The sequence below is a fragment of the Cyclospora cayetanensis genome, unplaced genomic scaffold, assembly GCF_002999335.1.
Source record: "Cyclospora cayetanensis isolate NF1_C8 unplaced genomic scaffold, CcayRef3 CcayRef3_contig_119, whole genome shotgun sequence".
Classification (NCBI taxonomy): domain Eukaryota; phylum Apicomplexa; class Conoidasida; order Eucoccidiorida; family Eimeriidae; genus Cyclospora; species Cyclospora cayetanensis.
The window spans coordinates 32,249-48,012 of record NW_020312058.1 but is presented as its reverse complement, the minus strand read 5'-3'; the positions used below and the strand labels follow the sequence as shown (position 1 = coordinate 48,012).

The following is a 15,764-nucleotide window of genomic DNA, read 5'->3' as shown; positions in this document are numbered from 1 at the left end:
AGCTATTGAGCGCTTTCACAAAGTGCATCGCTCTCGCTCTGCAAGCGCACTATGGAGTTTTTGGCATGAGGGGAGTGTGACAGCTAGTGTGCGCCTTTTGACGCTCTCTAAGCACTCTGCTCATTCCCATTCAGTTGCATATAGCCTCTATCGCACGTGCCTGGTAAAATATATCTTATTGTATCGAGTTACCACCACTGTGCTATTATAGGGAATACGAACAGATAAACCAATAAGTGAACCCTTTCGAATTCCTTGTACAATCACAATGATTGGTGTGGTAAAAGGCGCTCGTGCACATCTTAGCCAGCTACACTACTACAAGGCCAGTCCAGAAAGCTCCGCAAAAAGAACTTTAGCTGCGATAGTTTATCGTAACTTGAGAGCAAACTCTTGAAAGCAACCTTGAAAAGTTCCACCTCTCCTTGTCCCAGCCCCACAGCGCTCCTCCGACGCTCCATTAAATGCCTTCGTAGGAGAACAATCAGCCCTCGAAGCCAGCACGAGGCATGATAGAAGGTTATTGACTTACCCTCCGAGTGAATTTCACTCTCCTGATCCTTTAGGCCTTAGGGTTCCAGCATGTGATGTAGGGGCCGGCGAGGGTGCTAGTTGCTGCATGCCTTAATCATTTGAAGCTTCCACAGCTAGTTGCACATTGCATTTAACGCAAGTGCACACAACATCGATTATGATCATATTGAGTTACCATCTCGCCGCAATAAATATGTTATTGCAACAGCCAAACCAATAGTCAATTCAACAGGAATTCTTAGTTAGTCTAAGCTACTGTGGTAAATAGTGCCAAACTGTAGCCTTGCCCCCTACATCTTCCCAGGAGCAAGTATTTGCTCCTCACCCAGATTTAGAAGCATAGGAGCTCTTGTTCAATATGCATCCGTCGAGATGAGCCGCGGGCAGGACGCCGACACCTTCCCGCCCTACCGCCACTTCAGAAGAAGCCGGAAAAGCGAAAAACAGAAAATCGGAACAGTTTTGTTCATGCTGACTGGCATTTTGAAATGATGGGTAGGCAGCAAATTCTCCCACAAGCTACAATGGCAGGAGGTCCTCCATCAAACATTTAGTCTGGCGTTCCCCAGCAAATTTCTAGAATGTGCCGTCAAATCTGTAATCGAGGCTCAACAATCTTAGAAGCTTGCACTTCTGCTGATCCCCTTCTATCCCACGCCGCCACGCTGGCCACTTAGGCCACTTACCTGAGCGACAAAGTCGGCGGATGATTCGAGGAGCTTCAGAGCATGCGTTGTGAAGTCAATATTAAGTGTTCTGTTCCCCTCCTAGTTTTGGGATATTCATGGATTGAAAAGAAAGATGATGTGTAAAAGGATCAGAAATGTGCCAGACCACATTCCAGCACGATTCTTTGTCTTGTTACCATTGGCTGTACCTCATAGAGCTCGCAAATCCAACAGGACCAGATCTGAAGGCTTGAAACCCTCGTCGAAGCTCTGGTTTTCACAATAACGCGCTTGTCTCTCTTGAGCTTTGCGCACACATGTGCATGCACTATCCAGCTCTTTTCTAAATCCCTCGGCAACTGCTCGCACCACGGGGTCCAAGCCCGAACCGAACAGGGCTCTTCAGGGTAGGCCCTTCAGTAGATGAGTGCACCGCTGCATCATTCACCCACTTGGCTACAAAACAAAATCACGAGCAATTATACGTGTGAGAGCAGAGAATGGCACGGCATGCATTGTAGAACAGTACGGTTGGTGCGTTCCGTCTGTCGATCTAACTCAGCGTGGTTTGTAATGATTACCTTATTATCAATATGTAGCAGCTGATAAATGCATGAGAGGATGCACTAACGAATCTCAGAGCCTTATTTGCCCTACTGGAAAGCCTGCGGAGCTTCTAGACATGAGTTAAGATTGGTTGAGTGACTTCCTGAGCCGTGAAAGACCTGGAACCCCAAGAGATGACATGGGCTCTAATGCTGAGTCTGTCGATGACGTAGATGCTATCCTGACGTTTGACCTCCGGCAGGCCATTAATAACTTCTATAGCAATGTAACTTTAGATCCGTTGAAAAGCCGATAGGCTTTAAACCCCTCAAGATCTTGGAGAATTCCACAGCTGCAGCTGCTGACAATCTGTGCATGTCAGTGCGTACTCCCCTGCCACTAAAAGCATCGCAGGCCACCAGAAGGATCGCGAAAGTTTTTTCCTGCAGTGTAAACTCCATGTTGTTTGGATACAGTATGGTCATGTGATTGGCGCAAAACAGCACTGTGGATCGAAGTTGGGATGCACCGAAGACGGAGTACTTGTGTTTCAAAACACAAGCCTTCCTTAGCCCGACAGAGCTTCACCCTTTTGCCACGCTGCAATCTGCATTATAAGCCGATGGGCAGAGGGAGCAAAAGCATAAGACGAATGTAGTTTACTCAGCACCTGAACAATCTGGAAACCTCTGGGGTGTCGCCCTTTCGCATCAGCTGATATGTCGGTGATAACTTTTAGATAGTTCATTGTATAGTCGTACTGCAGGAGGCGCTCACGCCAGCGAACAATGCTAGAATTGTCAAGCTCCTGAATGCTCTGAGCAAGGTACAGCAAGCATTGATAGTTGATTTTTAAAGTACAATGAAGCATATACAAATGGTGTCAGCATGCTTTTCAAGGCACCATCAAATCGCGGAACGTTTTATTCCCCACGCTGAATACCGCTGCTTGGTTCCAGCTAAACAATGTCAATAGCGAGCAATGGTTGAGGGTTTTGGAGAGTCCGTATCTTGATGAGAGAATAGAACCCGCCACGACGTCGCTTGCATTGTTTAGTAGGAAGAAATGGTTCTCGTAATTGAGCAGCGAAAGTACCTTAGGAGTTTAACGGGCGCTGACAAGCATCCTTGCTGCGGCATCAGCCTCCTTTGTCCAGGCCACAGGCTACGGCTTTTAAGTTGGTTCGACTAAAGTCACGGAAATCACATCAAACCCAGGAATAAGATCAATACAGTTAGACGTTCTTTCCGTCCTTGCAGCTGTGCAAAGGTACGGGCCACCACTTGATTGCTCGAGGTTTTGCCGGATCTGCCTCAATTCCTGCAGCCGAAGCCCGAAAAACCCGAGACACAATTAACTCATAGAATACGAGCACTTGTGTGTCTTTATTTGTTTGTCGTAGAGTAGTTAAAGCACGCGCCCTAGGTGCGATAGGTGCTCTTCAACACGCCGCCTGAACAATAAGACAGCGTTTGTGTGTCCATCCACTTTCTCTTCTTGATGCACTCCATAAAAATCAGTAGACCATCCAACTGTTATGGGAAGGCCTGACAGCCCGCTGTCTCTTCAGCCAGCAGATGAGTAGAAAAAGCTGGGTCGAATCACGCGGTGCTACCAACATTTATACATCATCTACAGCCTCGGTAAAGAGATGCTTGAGTCCTAACACAATACAGGCCCAAAAGTTTGCTGAGCGTTCCTCATTGAGCCCACCCCTTCCCCTGCAACCACCAATGGGAGTTTTGGACATCCTACACGATGCACAGCAGGTGCGCATTGTTGCACCGTGTACAAATTCCCAACATTAGGCAGCTAGTGTCGCGTAGGATCTGTCACACACGCACACAACATTGCGTCGTGGTGAGTCAAGCTAGTGCTACTCTGCAATAAAACAGGAATAGGCACGAACGAGCCAGTTGTTCCATTTGCTTCTAGGTCTTAATTGATTTTTGCTAGAGTAGAAGAAAACGCCGACGTGTAGATTTGCCGGCTACACTGGGGGTCAGGGATAACAGGACACGTTAATCTTCGCTAGGCGTGGGTAATGCAGGTATAATTGAAATAAACATATTAAACTGTCCATGGTGCAGCACTTTAAAGACTGTTAGCCTAGCTGCGTGGACCGGTCCCTGGCCATACCAGGACTGAGCTAGATTTCTTTTATGATGCATATTCTTTTTCTGGAGCAGCTGTTCTCATTGTCGCCACATCTCTCTGCGTCTTCCCCTTCCTTTTTCAACTTAAGCCCTTTTCTTCTAATCGCAATCGGTTACCATGCCATGTATGCAAACAGCTGAATGAAGAAAACATATATCTTTCTTGAGAAATGGCATTTCGTCAAGGAGCTCAGCGCTGTACGGTGCCATGTGGCCTTTCGCCACCCCAGCGTCTCTCCCGCTCTTGAGTGTTTGAGGACACTTACACAACAGAGCCAGCATGGCAAACGTTTCGCTTAAGTGACGCCATGGTCGTGGGTGAGTTGCAACGGAGCGGCAACCTTTGGGCGACTCTAAGCACACTCCTACGAGGCCAAGGGATTTTTGTTGCTTCCCCTACTACGAGATGCCATGACCCCCTTTTTCACGAGATGAGTCCATGGTCACTTACGTTCGGAGAGCTGCTACTGACCTAAGCCGTTCCACCCTTTCAAATACAGGAATCTGAATCATATTCTAGTACTTCAAAATGCTCACGGGACTGAAGGCCCGTGTCCTAAAGCCCTTGGACCATTCGCTGCGCTTTCCTGTCTATAGCAAATGTAAAAGCAGAAAGGATATTATATGTTTCTTGAAAACCGTCTGACCTCTGTCAGAATGGTATTCAGGGGAACCAACTGGCGAGCCCATGCAGGCTGTGGTGGCTTTGGAAAACACGTAGAAACGATTTGCTGCAATCTCGTGTAGAGCAGAAGTAGCTGCGTTAGCACCTGAGAAGCAGGCATGAACAGAAATCAGGCCAGGTCGTACAGCGAAAAGATGTTACAGGCAGCCTTGCTGACCCGTGATGCATGCAGCAGAAAAGGCGGGCATGAGTCTAGGGCGGCAAGGCCTAGACCCTCAGTTGGCGGAGCTTTTGAAACCGCTCTTACGAAAGAAGATTCCTCACCTGCTTGAGAATCTCCATGGCATTGGAAACATTCGGGAAAGCAGCGACTGATTCCTCATGCAGTTGGCTCAGACGCTGTCGCCAGCACCCGTGGAACTGCGTCACCTGAAAATCGCAACACAGTCACATTGCAATTAAGAGCAACTCAAGGAAAGATTAACAGGAACTGTCTGCTGCAGCATGGCAAGCATACAAGACTAAAGCTGCACCATATGGGTGGAGCAGCAGCAGTGATGCAGTAATCGCGCCCAGAGATGCATGGCCTACCGCACGCTCTAAGTGAGCCACGTCGGAGAGGTGCGCAGGGTTTTCGAGGGGCTGTTCTGCTGCAAGAACCTCTTCAGCTGTCCGGACACTTGAAACGAGATCTGCAAAATGTTCCTTCAGCTGTGCCTCCACATAGGCGTTCACTTGTTCCCACAATAGGTGTTCCAGCCTACATCGTCCACGTAAAGGCAATACGGTGCAATGAACTCGCGGTTAGGTGGCTGGGAAGCGCAGCAAGGGCCATGGGTAGCCACGTGCAGTAAGGGGAGAGGTACAGCTCTTATTGTTTAGGCTACGCCATTTCGAAGACAAGTGCAAAAGAAACGAAGCACCAAAGGAAATACAAGTGCCATATGGTTAAGACTTCAAGATTCGAAAAGCCGTCGTGTTCTTTGTGGACGAGGTAATGCGTGACCCTACGTTGCGCAGACGTCCGGTAAGACGCGTCGTGAGTGCATCAGAGAGAGCAAGGTGTCGTAGTTGTTCAAAAGGAAAACTTGCTGAGATCTTCTATCTGTGAATTCCTGGGAAAGGCCCTGAAGAAAGACAAAGCCAGGGTTCCAAAACGCGTTCTGTGAGACAACGCCATGCTAAGACGTAGTGGCAGATTTGGAGGCACCACAAGAGGCAATCACTATGTAGAGTCTGGCAGCCGAATCCTGCCACTGGGCAGTGAAAACACCATTACCATCAATACATCGAGGGCTGTAGAGTGCAACTCAGAAAGACGCGTTTTAAGCGGTTCCTCTGGGAGAGCTGGTAAGCCGTGCAGTGGCTGCTGAAGGTAGGCCAATGCTGAGGCCAGTTCTGCAATGCAAGCAAAGTGTGTGGCCACACACCACGTCTAGGTGACTTGCCCAAATATGCCATAAAGCTTTTACATGTCATACAAACGCGTGCTTCCTCAATCGGCCTCAGCAGTCAGACTGGAGGGCCGGAGGTAAGGGCCCTGTGATTCCTGAGGGCCTCCTTCCTGTGCCTTCAAATCTTGGTGCTTCTACGATACCCACTGGCTCCTGGGCTCAATATGTCTAGCTCTCCCTCCTTTACACCCCTATCTATTAGTTCTCCTTTCTCCCTTGCTCTGTTTCTCACTCTCCCGTGCCCTTGTCCTTACTGACCGCCAACGCTGCGTGCGACAGGGTGCGGAGCTGTCGTTAGAGGCGGCACAGTGCTGCCTGGTGGCGCTGGCAGCATCTCCTTGGATCGAACAGCCCTGAGAGTCTTGATGTTCACCAGTAACAGGTCATTCAGACGCTGTGAAAGCAGAACCTGTGAGAGACACACTCAAAAACCCGAAGAGAAGGAGGCCCTTGGCAGGTCGACCTTTCTGTCAACCCTCACATTTTTGTCACTCTAGCCTTGGCTGCAGAATGAACAAACGAATATATGCCAGCACTAAAGAGACAATCTATATCTTCTTTCCTTTACACTAGTCACACTGCGACAGAAGCAGACGCACATCGACCTGGTCCAAGTAAGAGGAAAGACACGGGACCTTCCGCCGCTGCATCAGTTGTCTGTACAGACACAGAGTGCATTCAACACAGCCCAGCTCCGTGCTGCCCTGAGTCTTCGTTCCTCAACTACATTACGTCCAGCGTTCCTAGAGACTCAGCAGCAACTGTGGCCCTCAGGAAGGGTGAAGATGAGATAACCTGCTGTGCTGGTTAATGCGAAGCATGAGTGCAACACCAATCGCGTCGACTGAGCCTTGTAGCACTTCTTGTAGCGTGGATAGAAAAAATGTCTTCGTTTTGTTGAAAATCTCGTTGAATAGCACTTGGTAATGAACATCCAACCCTTAGAATGCACCAAAACACAAGGCCTACATTTTGAACTCAGCTACGATCGCGCTGGTAGCTAGCTTGCACTTTCTCTTGTGTTGGTTTCTGGTATTCTTCATACGTTGCTGCCTTTTCAATGTAAGAAAGTCAAGCCAGATCCCTCCTTCCGTGTCACCGGCTCGATACTCTGTACAAGCCACAAAGGGAGTTCCTAGCCCACAGTTTTTTTCCCTGCTGACCAGCGTTGAGAAAGAAGTCCGTAACAAAAATCAGCTCGCTGGTCGCTGTATCCAGGAGGAGCTTTTGGTGCGACCTGCACAGCCACACTAAACAGCATGCACACAGTCAATTACGTATCTATACCCGGTCGCTGTGTATAGTTGTCGCATCAGGAGAGCAAAGCACTCCACGGGGGACCGAGAAACCCTTTCTGAGCATCCCTGAGTCTCCTTGATTTCCTCTCTGGTAACCAACGAAAAGGAATTCAACGTGAAAAGGTCGTCAAGAGCACAAGGCAAAAAGATAAGCAATGTCCGCTGCAAAGGAGCGAAGTAAGGACACTCAGTAGATTATTCAGCTGGGCCAAACAGAATACCTGAAGAGTTGCTCATAGTATAGAATTGGGGAGTCTTGGCAGCGAGTTTGAGCAAGGGAGGTAGAAGGAACGGCGTTAGGTGGACTCGAAACAATGGCAGTTGTCGTAGCAGTAGGCGAAACATTTGCGCCTTCTCCGGCAAGAGACTTTGCAGAGGTGGAACTGCCACCGTAGACTGTAGACGTGCCCTGTGAAGGCGAGGTCGCCAAGGGCCGTGCCATATGCACTGCGACCAACGGCTCCGCGTCCAAATCAGAGAGGATTTCGTCTCTATCCCCCAGACTGTGTAGCACAGGACCACAACATGTGCAAGCCGCAGACGGTTGCGAGTGCTCTCGCAAAAATGCATACTCTCCAACGTGAAATTATGTAGGCGAGCCCAGAAGTCAGTAGCTATAGTTAGCGAGCCCTACGAAACGGATAACACGCCTCCGAAGAGAGTCTGTGCGCAAACTAAGACAGGCTATGGGTTGGCTTGCCTGCTCAGGACAGCTAGTGAACTCGGTTGAGGGCCAGTTCCGCTTCCCCCTGAACTCAGGCGTGTCAGGAAACCCATAACTTGCCGTGCAGAGGCTACAAATGATCCAGCTCCCTGAGAGCAGACTCAGCTACAGCAGCCGCAAGGATAGGGAGGAAGCACCACAGCAGCGTCGAGGCTCTGCCTGCGACTCACTGAGCACTTTTTGTGCACACTGAAGTGCATGTGCTGAATTCACTTTCGTCATTGTATTTTGGAACACGCATTAATTTCAGTGTATACGTAGCGCTAAAGAGGGGGATGTAAGAAAATGAGCTCGAGAGCAAAGAGCGAGTGACCCTCAGGGGCCTCCCTTAGGGCCCTTGGACTTGTGGCTCTTACCTTGCCAGCGGCTGCTGCTGTAGCATCACCGGCGTCTACCTCTTGGGGCCCCTCACATGGAGCACCTGGTCCTCCAGCGGGGCCTTGCTGCTGTTGCCGTCGCTGCTGTCCCGTGCCTCCGCCTGCGAGCATCCCCATGAGCTGGTTGTGGTACGACTTGAAAAGAGAAGCGTAGACAGAGGAAATCACGCGGGTGTATTCGTCCTTGAGGGCAACAGCTGACGCAGGTGCCTGATCTGTGAGGAAAAGGTAGAGGTCTTTGTGTTTCAGGAGCTCCCCCCTCTGAATAATGTGAATGTTTGTTCGAGGCTGGCGCAAAAGCGCAATCCGCTGTTGCAAGTGACTAACGATGCGTTGAGCCGCACAGTCGCGCAGCCTGTATAGCTCAGGCAAGGAGGCCTCCTGACGATCCCCCGCACAAAACACAAAGCATAGGAACCCTTTCCATAGGAAGGATTCTACGGCGATGCCAAGTCAACGGCGAACTCCAGAAAAGCTCACAAGATCAAACAAGGGATACAGGGACCCTGCATGTGCCTATAGGGGGTAACAGCTGCCAGTTTTCCATGAGAGAATCAGGGGGTCACTCATTCCGAAGAAAGGTGTGCCTCACAGTGCTTTTGTATTGCCTCATTCCTGGTTGTTTAGCATGCTCTATTTTCTTCTCCAGTTCCTTAAGAGCTTGCAAGAAGGCCTTCGGGTCTTCCTCTAGTGACCCGTCGCAGACTGCCTTAACGAGCTCCCTTGTGAGGGTTATTTGCTGTAGGTAAGTCTGCAGCAGCACATAGGCTTCCTTCCTGTTGCGGGCTCGGGTAGCAAGGGCACTGCTTTGCTGTTCCACGTGACGTGTGTTGCTACCAGAGGCTCCCAAGTCTTCACTGAGTGCATGCAGCCGCGATTCAACCCCCGCCAACAAACGCTCGCTCCCCTCGATTTCACGGTCCAGCGATAACATCTGGGGGCAACTCTCGGCGTACACCTGAGACAAACAAGAAAGTCACACACAAAAAGCAGCCATTTCACTTACCGTTCACGAAGGCTCACCAGTAGCAGACGCACGTGATAGAAGGAAATACGGTGTAACGGTGAACCCCCAGCAGCCGAGCTGGTGAGTGGGGCTCCATGGGAACGCTCCAAGGGGCCCAGCCTCCTTCGATTACTGACCTGAAGTGCCTGCTGCTCGTGGACAGCCAAGAGAGTGTCTACCGACGAGTAGACTCTGTGAAAGTCGAGGGGAGGGGGTGGAGGAGGAAGACCTGATTTGATTTGCGAAGGCGGCACGGCGGCCTGCGGGGGAACCCTGAGAGCCATTGCGAGGCGTGTGTCGAACTTGAAGCGTTCTAAGGCCTTCTCAAGTGAATCAAAATCGAGTGACAGAAAACGTTCCGTTGCGGAGGGTAAACCAGGGGCTCTTGGAATTTCTGGAGCCCCCTCAACGTGGGACCCATCGATCTGCGAGGGATCCCCATTCTGACCGTCGTTGCCGATCACTCCATCAGAGACTGAAATCGAATCCTTCAGGCCATCCGTAGGAGGCGCGGCATTAAGCGAAGGGCAATTTGCAGCCGTGGCAGGATCAAGGGGTTCCTGCTCTCTTAAGGGCACCGAGCCGCCAAGTTCTGTGGCTCGGCCACCTAACTCTCCCATTGCAGAAGAAGCAGGGTGCTTGGTGTCCCTAGAGAAAGAGTATACAATCGTTTGCAGTGTACTCGTCTGGGTATGTACGTTTCTTCTAGGTTTATTGCAGTATCTGATTGTGGCTGCGAATGAGATTCACCGAGAGGGAATCTGCAGTAAATCTGAGTGCCTCGAGACCGCCAGTAGGTTGTGTTTGTGTCATCATGATAATGGTGAATGCTGGTGCACCTTTGGTAACCGTATTCTGGGAAAGTGAGCCGACACTCCAGCAGTCGGCTGCGCAGTTGTCTGGGGGGTCATGCAACTTGCTGCTGCACAGCCAACTAAGGTTGCTTATAATGTGGAAGGCCATGCAATCAGAGAGATACTGAAGCGTGGTACAGCACACCAAATGCAAGTAAGCATCAACCGTTTTCTCTGACAACAGCTGTATCTGGGGGCCCTCAGCGGGCCCCAAGACGGACCGCTGGGTTACCGCTTTCAGGCAGGTTTGTCAAGGATTCTCTGCTGCTCGAAGTTCATGGGTAACAATATTTTACCCTTTTTTTTGTCTTTCAATAGTCTTATGACTGTATGCGGCACCCACAAGCCTCTTCCAGTGGACAAACAACCACAGGGTCTGCAGACAGTGTGCATTGCCCACCAGCTCATGCCGTTCTCTTTGAGCCCAGATTTGGCTTCCGATTCGAGCAACTTGGGAGAGGGTTTAGATGTTTCGTATAAACGTAAGGAAAGGGGAAGCCGCACGATACTGGAGATATGCATACTGCGTGCTTTCTCTGGCAGCCTCTGCAGCTCCTGTACGGCCTTCCTTAGGCCACTGATATAGAGGCCTGTGCCACTGCTGCACTTCCTTGAAGGCGTCGTAAGACCCCTGTGTGTTTTTCATCAAACCGCGGGAGTAACCTTCCTTTGTACTTGTTCCCCAGACAACCAAAGCCGTAACTCCAGGATTCGCAAAGGGCCTTCCTTACCCTGGAGAGGCGTGAGCTGGTTTCTCTCCAGTGATGGGCAGTAAGGCATCCACTCCCAAGGTGCCTCGGGAGGAACCCCCGGCCCCCTTTGCATTGCCGTGTCTCCCCCATGAATTCATTTCAGGGGACTCTCTATTCCTCACCGAGGATTACGTGCCATATCCTTCCATTCTCGAACACAAATGCATCGTCGTGCAGATTGTCAACGTCATTGATGGGGATACCTTCCGTGGCAGGTACAGCCTCTATGGCGTATGAGGCAACAGCGTGCCTCAAGACTCGCTCATAAAATTCAAGCTTAAGGAGTTATCGTAGGAGACAGACGTTAGATTTTGCAGTCTAGGGTTGCTACTGTTTCGACTTCGATCCATTCACGGATGCGCCTGTGTGTATGGGACCCACAGACACATACCAAATGGCCATAAGCTGTATCCTTTCCCCCTGGATAAGAAACACCAGCGAATGGCCTTGTTTGCCCAGTGCCAGCCATGGACAGGGAAACTCAAAGGGGAGACTCTACGTCTTCGAATTTACGGGGTAGACGCCCCTGAGGCACCGAAGATGGGCCGCTCAGGACAGCCCTTTGCTGCTGTCAGTCGACACCCTAAATCTAGTAGTTCCTTTTGGGGCATCTGTGCTCTCTATCAGATTGGCGCGGCCGGCAGTGCAGACACTGTTTGACACATGCACTGTCTTTGCCCCCGCTTGGATTCACTTTACCTTTTTCATGAGTATTTTCGCCCTGCTGAAATTCCTAGAAGAGGGCCTTTTTATTTAGCTGTAACCTACAATGCCTAGCCCTCAGCTGGCCGACTCGTTTCCTGCAGGTAATGTGCACCAAAACACTGGGCATGTTGGTTGTGAGGCGTTCGTTTTACTTTTCTTCAGGAGGCAACCCAGTTGGCTAAGCAGAAATTGCTGAACAGGATCGTCTTCTTGCGTCTGCTTGCCAAGGACCAGTACGGAAGGTTGATAGTGCAGGTGTTGGTACCCTGCAGTTCCTTGGGGAGACAGGCTAGTCTTAAGAGCATTACTTCTATGATGCATTTCAAGTCGAGGAAGAAAAGTTGTTGGGCCTTATTTCGCTGTTGTTTTGGCGAGGGCTCAGAGCTGCAGCTCACTAAGAAGGAACGGGGAGAGTGGTGTGAAGATATATCGCAGTCCTTATTACTGGCGGGTCTCGCCACCATTTACGTGTAAGACTACATAGGCAGCTCCCATGCGTGTAGATAGCTCTAGGGATTAGCCCTTTGCCTTTGTTTCATGAAGCGTTAATACAGCTAGGGGCATAAACGTAGGGTGGCTAGCCAGACTTCGAAAGTTCTGTGGCGCACCTGAAGAACACAACGATGTCACCGGGACTCTATGTAGTCTGAAGCGTGCATTTAGTGTTGATGCAAAAGGGGGCCTTGTGAGGGCCTCTTACTATGTGGCTCTTGGCTCAATCCAAAAAGCCTGCTATAGGCGGTCACTGGGAGGGGCAGCCATACCACGCGACAAGGTGAATCTGTGTCTGCAACTGATACGTTCTTTCTGCAGAGGGCAGAACGCGCAGTACAATGGAAATCTGGAAAGGTTGCGGGAACTGCAGCGGGAAGCCAGTGAGAAGGGGGTCGGAATGTTCTCCCCTGATGTGCCACCCCTGGAAACCCCCGGAGCCTTTAAGAGACGCTTGATGGAGGAACTTATGGAGCGGCCAGCAAAAGAGGAGTCCATGATGGCCAGGTCAGGAGAGACAGAGCACGTAAAGGCAAGGGGAAGGTCTCCTGTCCGTGGCAGTAATCGATTGGAGGACACAGTGAGGGCTTCAAGCGGGTCGCGTGCGATAGGTACTGACCCTCGCAAGCCTGCCACAGAGGGAGATGCAGAGGCCGTGGGTTCAAAGGAGCAGCGTGGGAGAACCAAGGGCCGGCGGAGACGACGTAAAAAGTCGCGTAGTCGAAGTGCTCGGCGGCGAAAGGCAGCAGAAAGACAACCGGGAGGCTTGGTAGAAGCCTCCATGGCAGTGTCACCCGCAGTAGACGAAGAGGTGAGTATCCCTCCTGTACCTGCAGGCGAGCACGTTGGCACTGAACCTCGTGCTGCGGGTAAGGGAGGCCAGCAGATCACCACAGGGCACCGTAAGGGGCAACGGGTGAGGGGCGTCGCTGACAGCGGTGAGCTCCATCGTGTACACATGAACACCCTCACGTTTAATGTGGATGAGTCTCCAGCTATGACAGGCTCTTGGCAGGAGGCTCTTCATACAGAGCAGAAGGCATCAGCCTCTTGGAGCGCAAACAGCCTGCAAGACCACCACGTTGCCCAGCATGGAAGTGGCGATAACCGACTCCACAGGCCAAACACTGAGGAGCAGCCCCTCGTAGCCCTAGAGGATGCCGATCCTTTGCTCTCAGAGGTGTCCGAAGAATACAAATATTCTGGTAGTGAAGCTCTGGAGGAAGACGACGAGGAAGGGGAGGAAGACGACGAGGAAGGGGAGGAAGAAGACTAGGGATGATGGGGAAGGGAACGAGGGAGAGTAGGCATATGATGGCAGACGAAGCTTGTGAAGCAGCGACACCTAAAGCAGGTGTCTCTATACTATAATAAAGACTAAAGCGCATTGGGTGCATGGGAGAAGCGAATGTACGCAACCAAGCTTCTCAGCCGAATGCCATTTCACTTTCACCTTGATTTTAGTAAAAGGACGTTTTTAATTTTTTGGCAATGAGGTGGCTAAATAGTGTGATCTCTTTGCTGGCTTCGACTGTGTCGCTTTTACCACACGAATTACTTCGATGTGGAAATGGAGGAGGCACGATACGCAGGACTCATTAATACTGTTCAGTGTGTTTATACACCCCATCAGCCAGATACGGAAAAGTGGATCGCGAGTCTTGGCTCAAATGGGACAAACAGGGGAAGCAGTCCCAACGAGCCTGGCTGGGTTCCAAACATTGTTGGGGCGCTCAAAAAAGTTCTTTTTGCTTTTTCGTGAAATTTGGCTCGCTGTCCGTTTGGCTATGTTGTAGCGTATGAATAAATTCTTTCTAATTCTTTGCTATCCACCTAAGGGCTCTGGAAGTGGTGTTCGATGCAAGCGAGGGCTCCATGTTGCCCCTTATTTTTATGTCCAGGATCTACATGATCGAGCATTTAACTGGTATTCAGCACATTTCAGCCAAATGGGGCCACGTGGCAGTATTCTGTTCAAAGATTGATCACTAGGAAGTACCAGAACCAGTGCCGATGGGAGTTTGCTGCGGTCCGGCAGAGTGCTGAGAAAATGGGTCGCTTAGAGAAGTTGTGCGCCTGCCTGATGACCCACAAGCAGCGACATCCGTCAAATAAGCTAGCTCAAGCCATACGCACTGTTCAGATCATTCAACTCCACGGGTGTGTACTACATTGGACTTGGTTGTTGGTTAGATGAAGTCGCGGGGCCCTCGGGGGTTCCTGCTGTTACTAGCTACGCTCGTCGTTCAAAGAACGGAGCATCTTCATGAACTAAACACGACAAAAGATATGTTTTCCTCTTAACCATGTTAAATATGGAAAGCATTTCGGGGCCCCTAAAACCGCAGCTAGAACCTAGGGGCCGGTTATGGGACGTAGGTCTGTGCAGTAAGTATTCAATGCCAGAAAAAAGGGGGAGACTGTGATACAGCGGATCAAAGAGTAATGCGTTAGGATTTCTCTGTTACCTACCTCTAGAACCCAAATGTTGAGTAGGTTGTTCCGATCTTGTCAGTGCGTGTGTTTGGCTTCTTAGTGCTGCGAAATGGGACAAAAGAGCTGCCCATAAGGCTACTTGTTCTCGGGGTGTGCGGCTCCGCCGATGGAATTCCCCATTTATAAGCCTAACAACCGGGGTAGTAAGGGCCACAACAGCAAAAGCATGCAGGTCCTCGACACGAGGGAAGCATTCTAGCGTACCATGCAGGGCCACAGCCTCCGTGCCGGCCGCTCATCGTCCAGCTAGACCCCTCCTTGGCAGTGGATGGGCTGTAGGCTCCTTGACAATAAGCACATCCACAAGGGCACTGTAACCCTCCATTGCGCAGACGATACCTGTTAATGCGTGAAGTGAGATATTGCCGTGTCGCTGTCCCCATTGTCGATGACTTACCAGGTCCTGGGCTCACGCCAGTAGGGGCGAGATCAGTTCGCGTAGAGGAGCCAAAAGTCCATTTAGGAGAGCCGTTGCTTAGCACAGGCACATACGTGCATGGCCCTGTTTGGAAAACCAACGCAAAAGAACAGTCCTCACTTGCCTGAACGCAGCATCCCAACTGGCTAAAAGCAACGGCGGGGGCCCGGGAGGCCAGAAAGCCTGGGTGAAGAGCGCTTGAGAAGATGCCCAGCGCCGGTTATGTCAAACCGCCGTAGCGTATTCAGCAGGCTCACCCGGTGAGTCTGAGGGGACAGCTGTCCCCCTACGGGCACCTCCTGCGATGGAATACCTGAAGGGAATCAAGGATATACAACCTGCGTACAACCCTGGGACTGTATCCCGGAAAGCTAGAGTCGATGCTATGTTTTTTTTGTTTGATAATACAGCGAGCTTTTATGACTAAGCTGAAGCATATATTCCAGGGTTGAACTGAGGCTTTCTCCTTGCCGGACACGGAGAACCTTACTTTACGCCTTGACCCATAGTACTGCTTAGAGTGTAGGTCCCGGGGGCTGGAGTGTCTCTGCCGGTAACTTGTCCCTGCAGCTTGGCCTCTCCACCGAAGCTGCAAGTAAGCACGACCTTGTGGATATGGAGTAATGAACAAGGCGCGACAAACTGGAGAGACAACGAG

At 50.8% G+C, this 15,764-nt stretch overlaps 2 protein-coding genes across 2 annotated transcripts; one reads left to right on the top strand and one right to left on the bottom strand.

The window, feature by feature from the left end:
* Positions 1 to 4,525: 4,525 nt before the first annotated feature.
* LOC34621232 (vacuolar protein sorting-associated protein 52 A) lies at positions 4,526 to 10,009 on the bottom strand. Its single transcript, XM_026336252.1, has 13 exons — positions 9,527 to 10,009; positions 8,976 to 9,341; positions 8,363 to 8,764; positions 7,504 to 7,835; positions 7,106 to 7,221; positions 6,780 to 6,846; positions 6,590 to 6,641; positions 6,250 to 6,378; positions 5,810 to 5,965; positions 5,542 to 5,657; positions 5,122 to 5,290; positions 4,855 to 4,959; positions 4,526 to 4,675 (listed from the first exon to the last, which is right to left on the bottom strand). The coding sequence occupies exons 1-13, from the start codon at positions 10,007 to 10,009 to the stop codon at positions 4,526 to 4,528; spliced, it is 2,643 nt and encodes an 880-aa protein (XP_026192037.1).
* Positions 10,010 to 11,007: 998 nt separating this feature from the next.
* Positions 11,008 to 13,954, top strand: LOC34621233. The gene is made up of 5 exons (XM_026336251.1): positions 11,008 to 11,210; positions 11,379 to 11,565; positions 11,863 to 11,949; positions 12,521 to 13,405; positions 13,769 to 13,954. Exons 1-5 carry the CDS (start codon positions 11,008 to 11,010, stop codon positions 13,952 to 13,954), a joined length of 1,548 nt encoding a protein of 515 aa, XP_026192036.1.
* The last annotated feature ends 1,810 nt before the right edge of the window (positions 13,955 to 15,764 follow it).

Bases quoted from the DNA above. Each gene is read 5' to 3' on its own strand.
- LOC34621232 (XM_026336252.1), bottom strand. From the start codon at position 10,009: ATGGGAGAGTTAGGTGGCCGAGCCACAGAACTTGGCGGCTCGGTGCCC. The intron at 8,765-8,975 runs GTGAGGCACACC...GGGGATCGTCAG, and splicing joins TGAGGCAATACAAAAGCACT to GAGGCCTCCTTGCCTGAGCT. The intron at 5,966-6,249 runs GTTGGCGGTCAG...CAAGTCACCTAG, and splicing joins CGCACCCTGTCGCACGCAGC to ACGTGGTGTGTGGCCACACA.
- LOC34621233 (XM_026336251.1), top strand. From the start codon at position 11,008: ATGGGCAGTAAGGCATCCACTCCCAAGGTGCCTCGGGAGGAACCCCCG. The intron at 11,950-12,520 runs GTGCAGGTGTTG...TGCAGAGGGCAG, and splicing joins ACCAGTACGGAAGGTTGATA to AACGCGCAGTACAATGGAAA. The intron at 13,406-13,768 runs GCTCTGGAGGAA...GTGGAAATGGAG, and splicing joins ACAAATATTCTGGTAGTGAA to GAGGCACGATACGCAGGACT.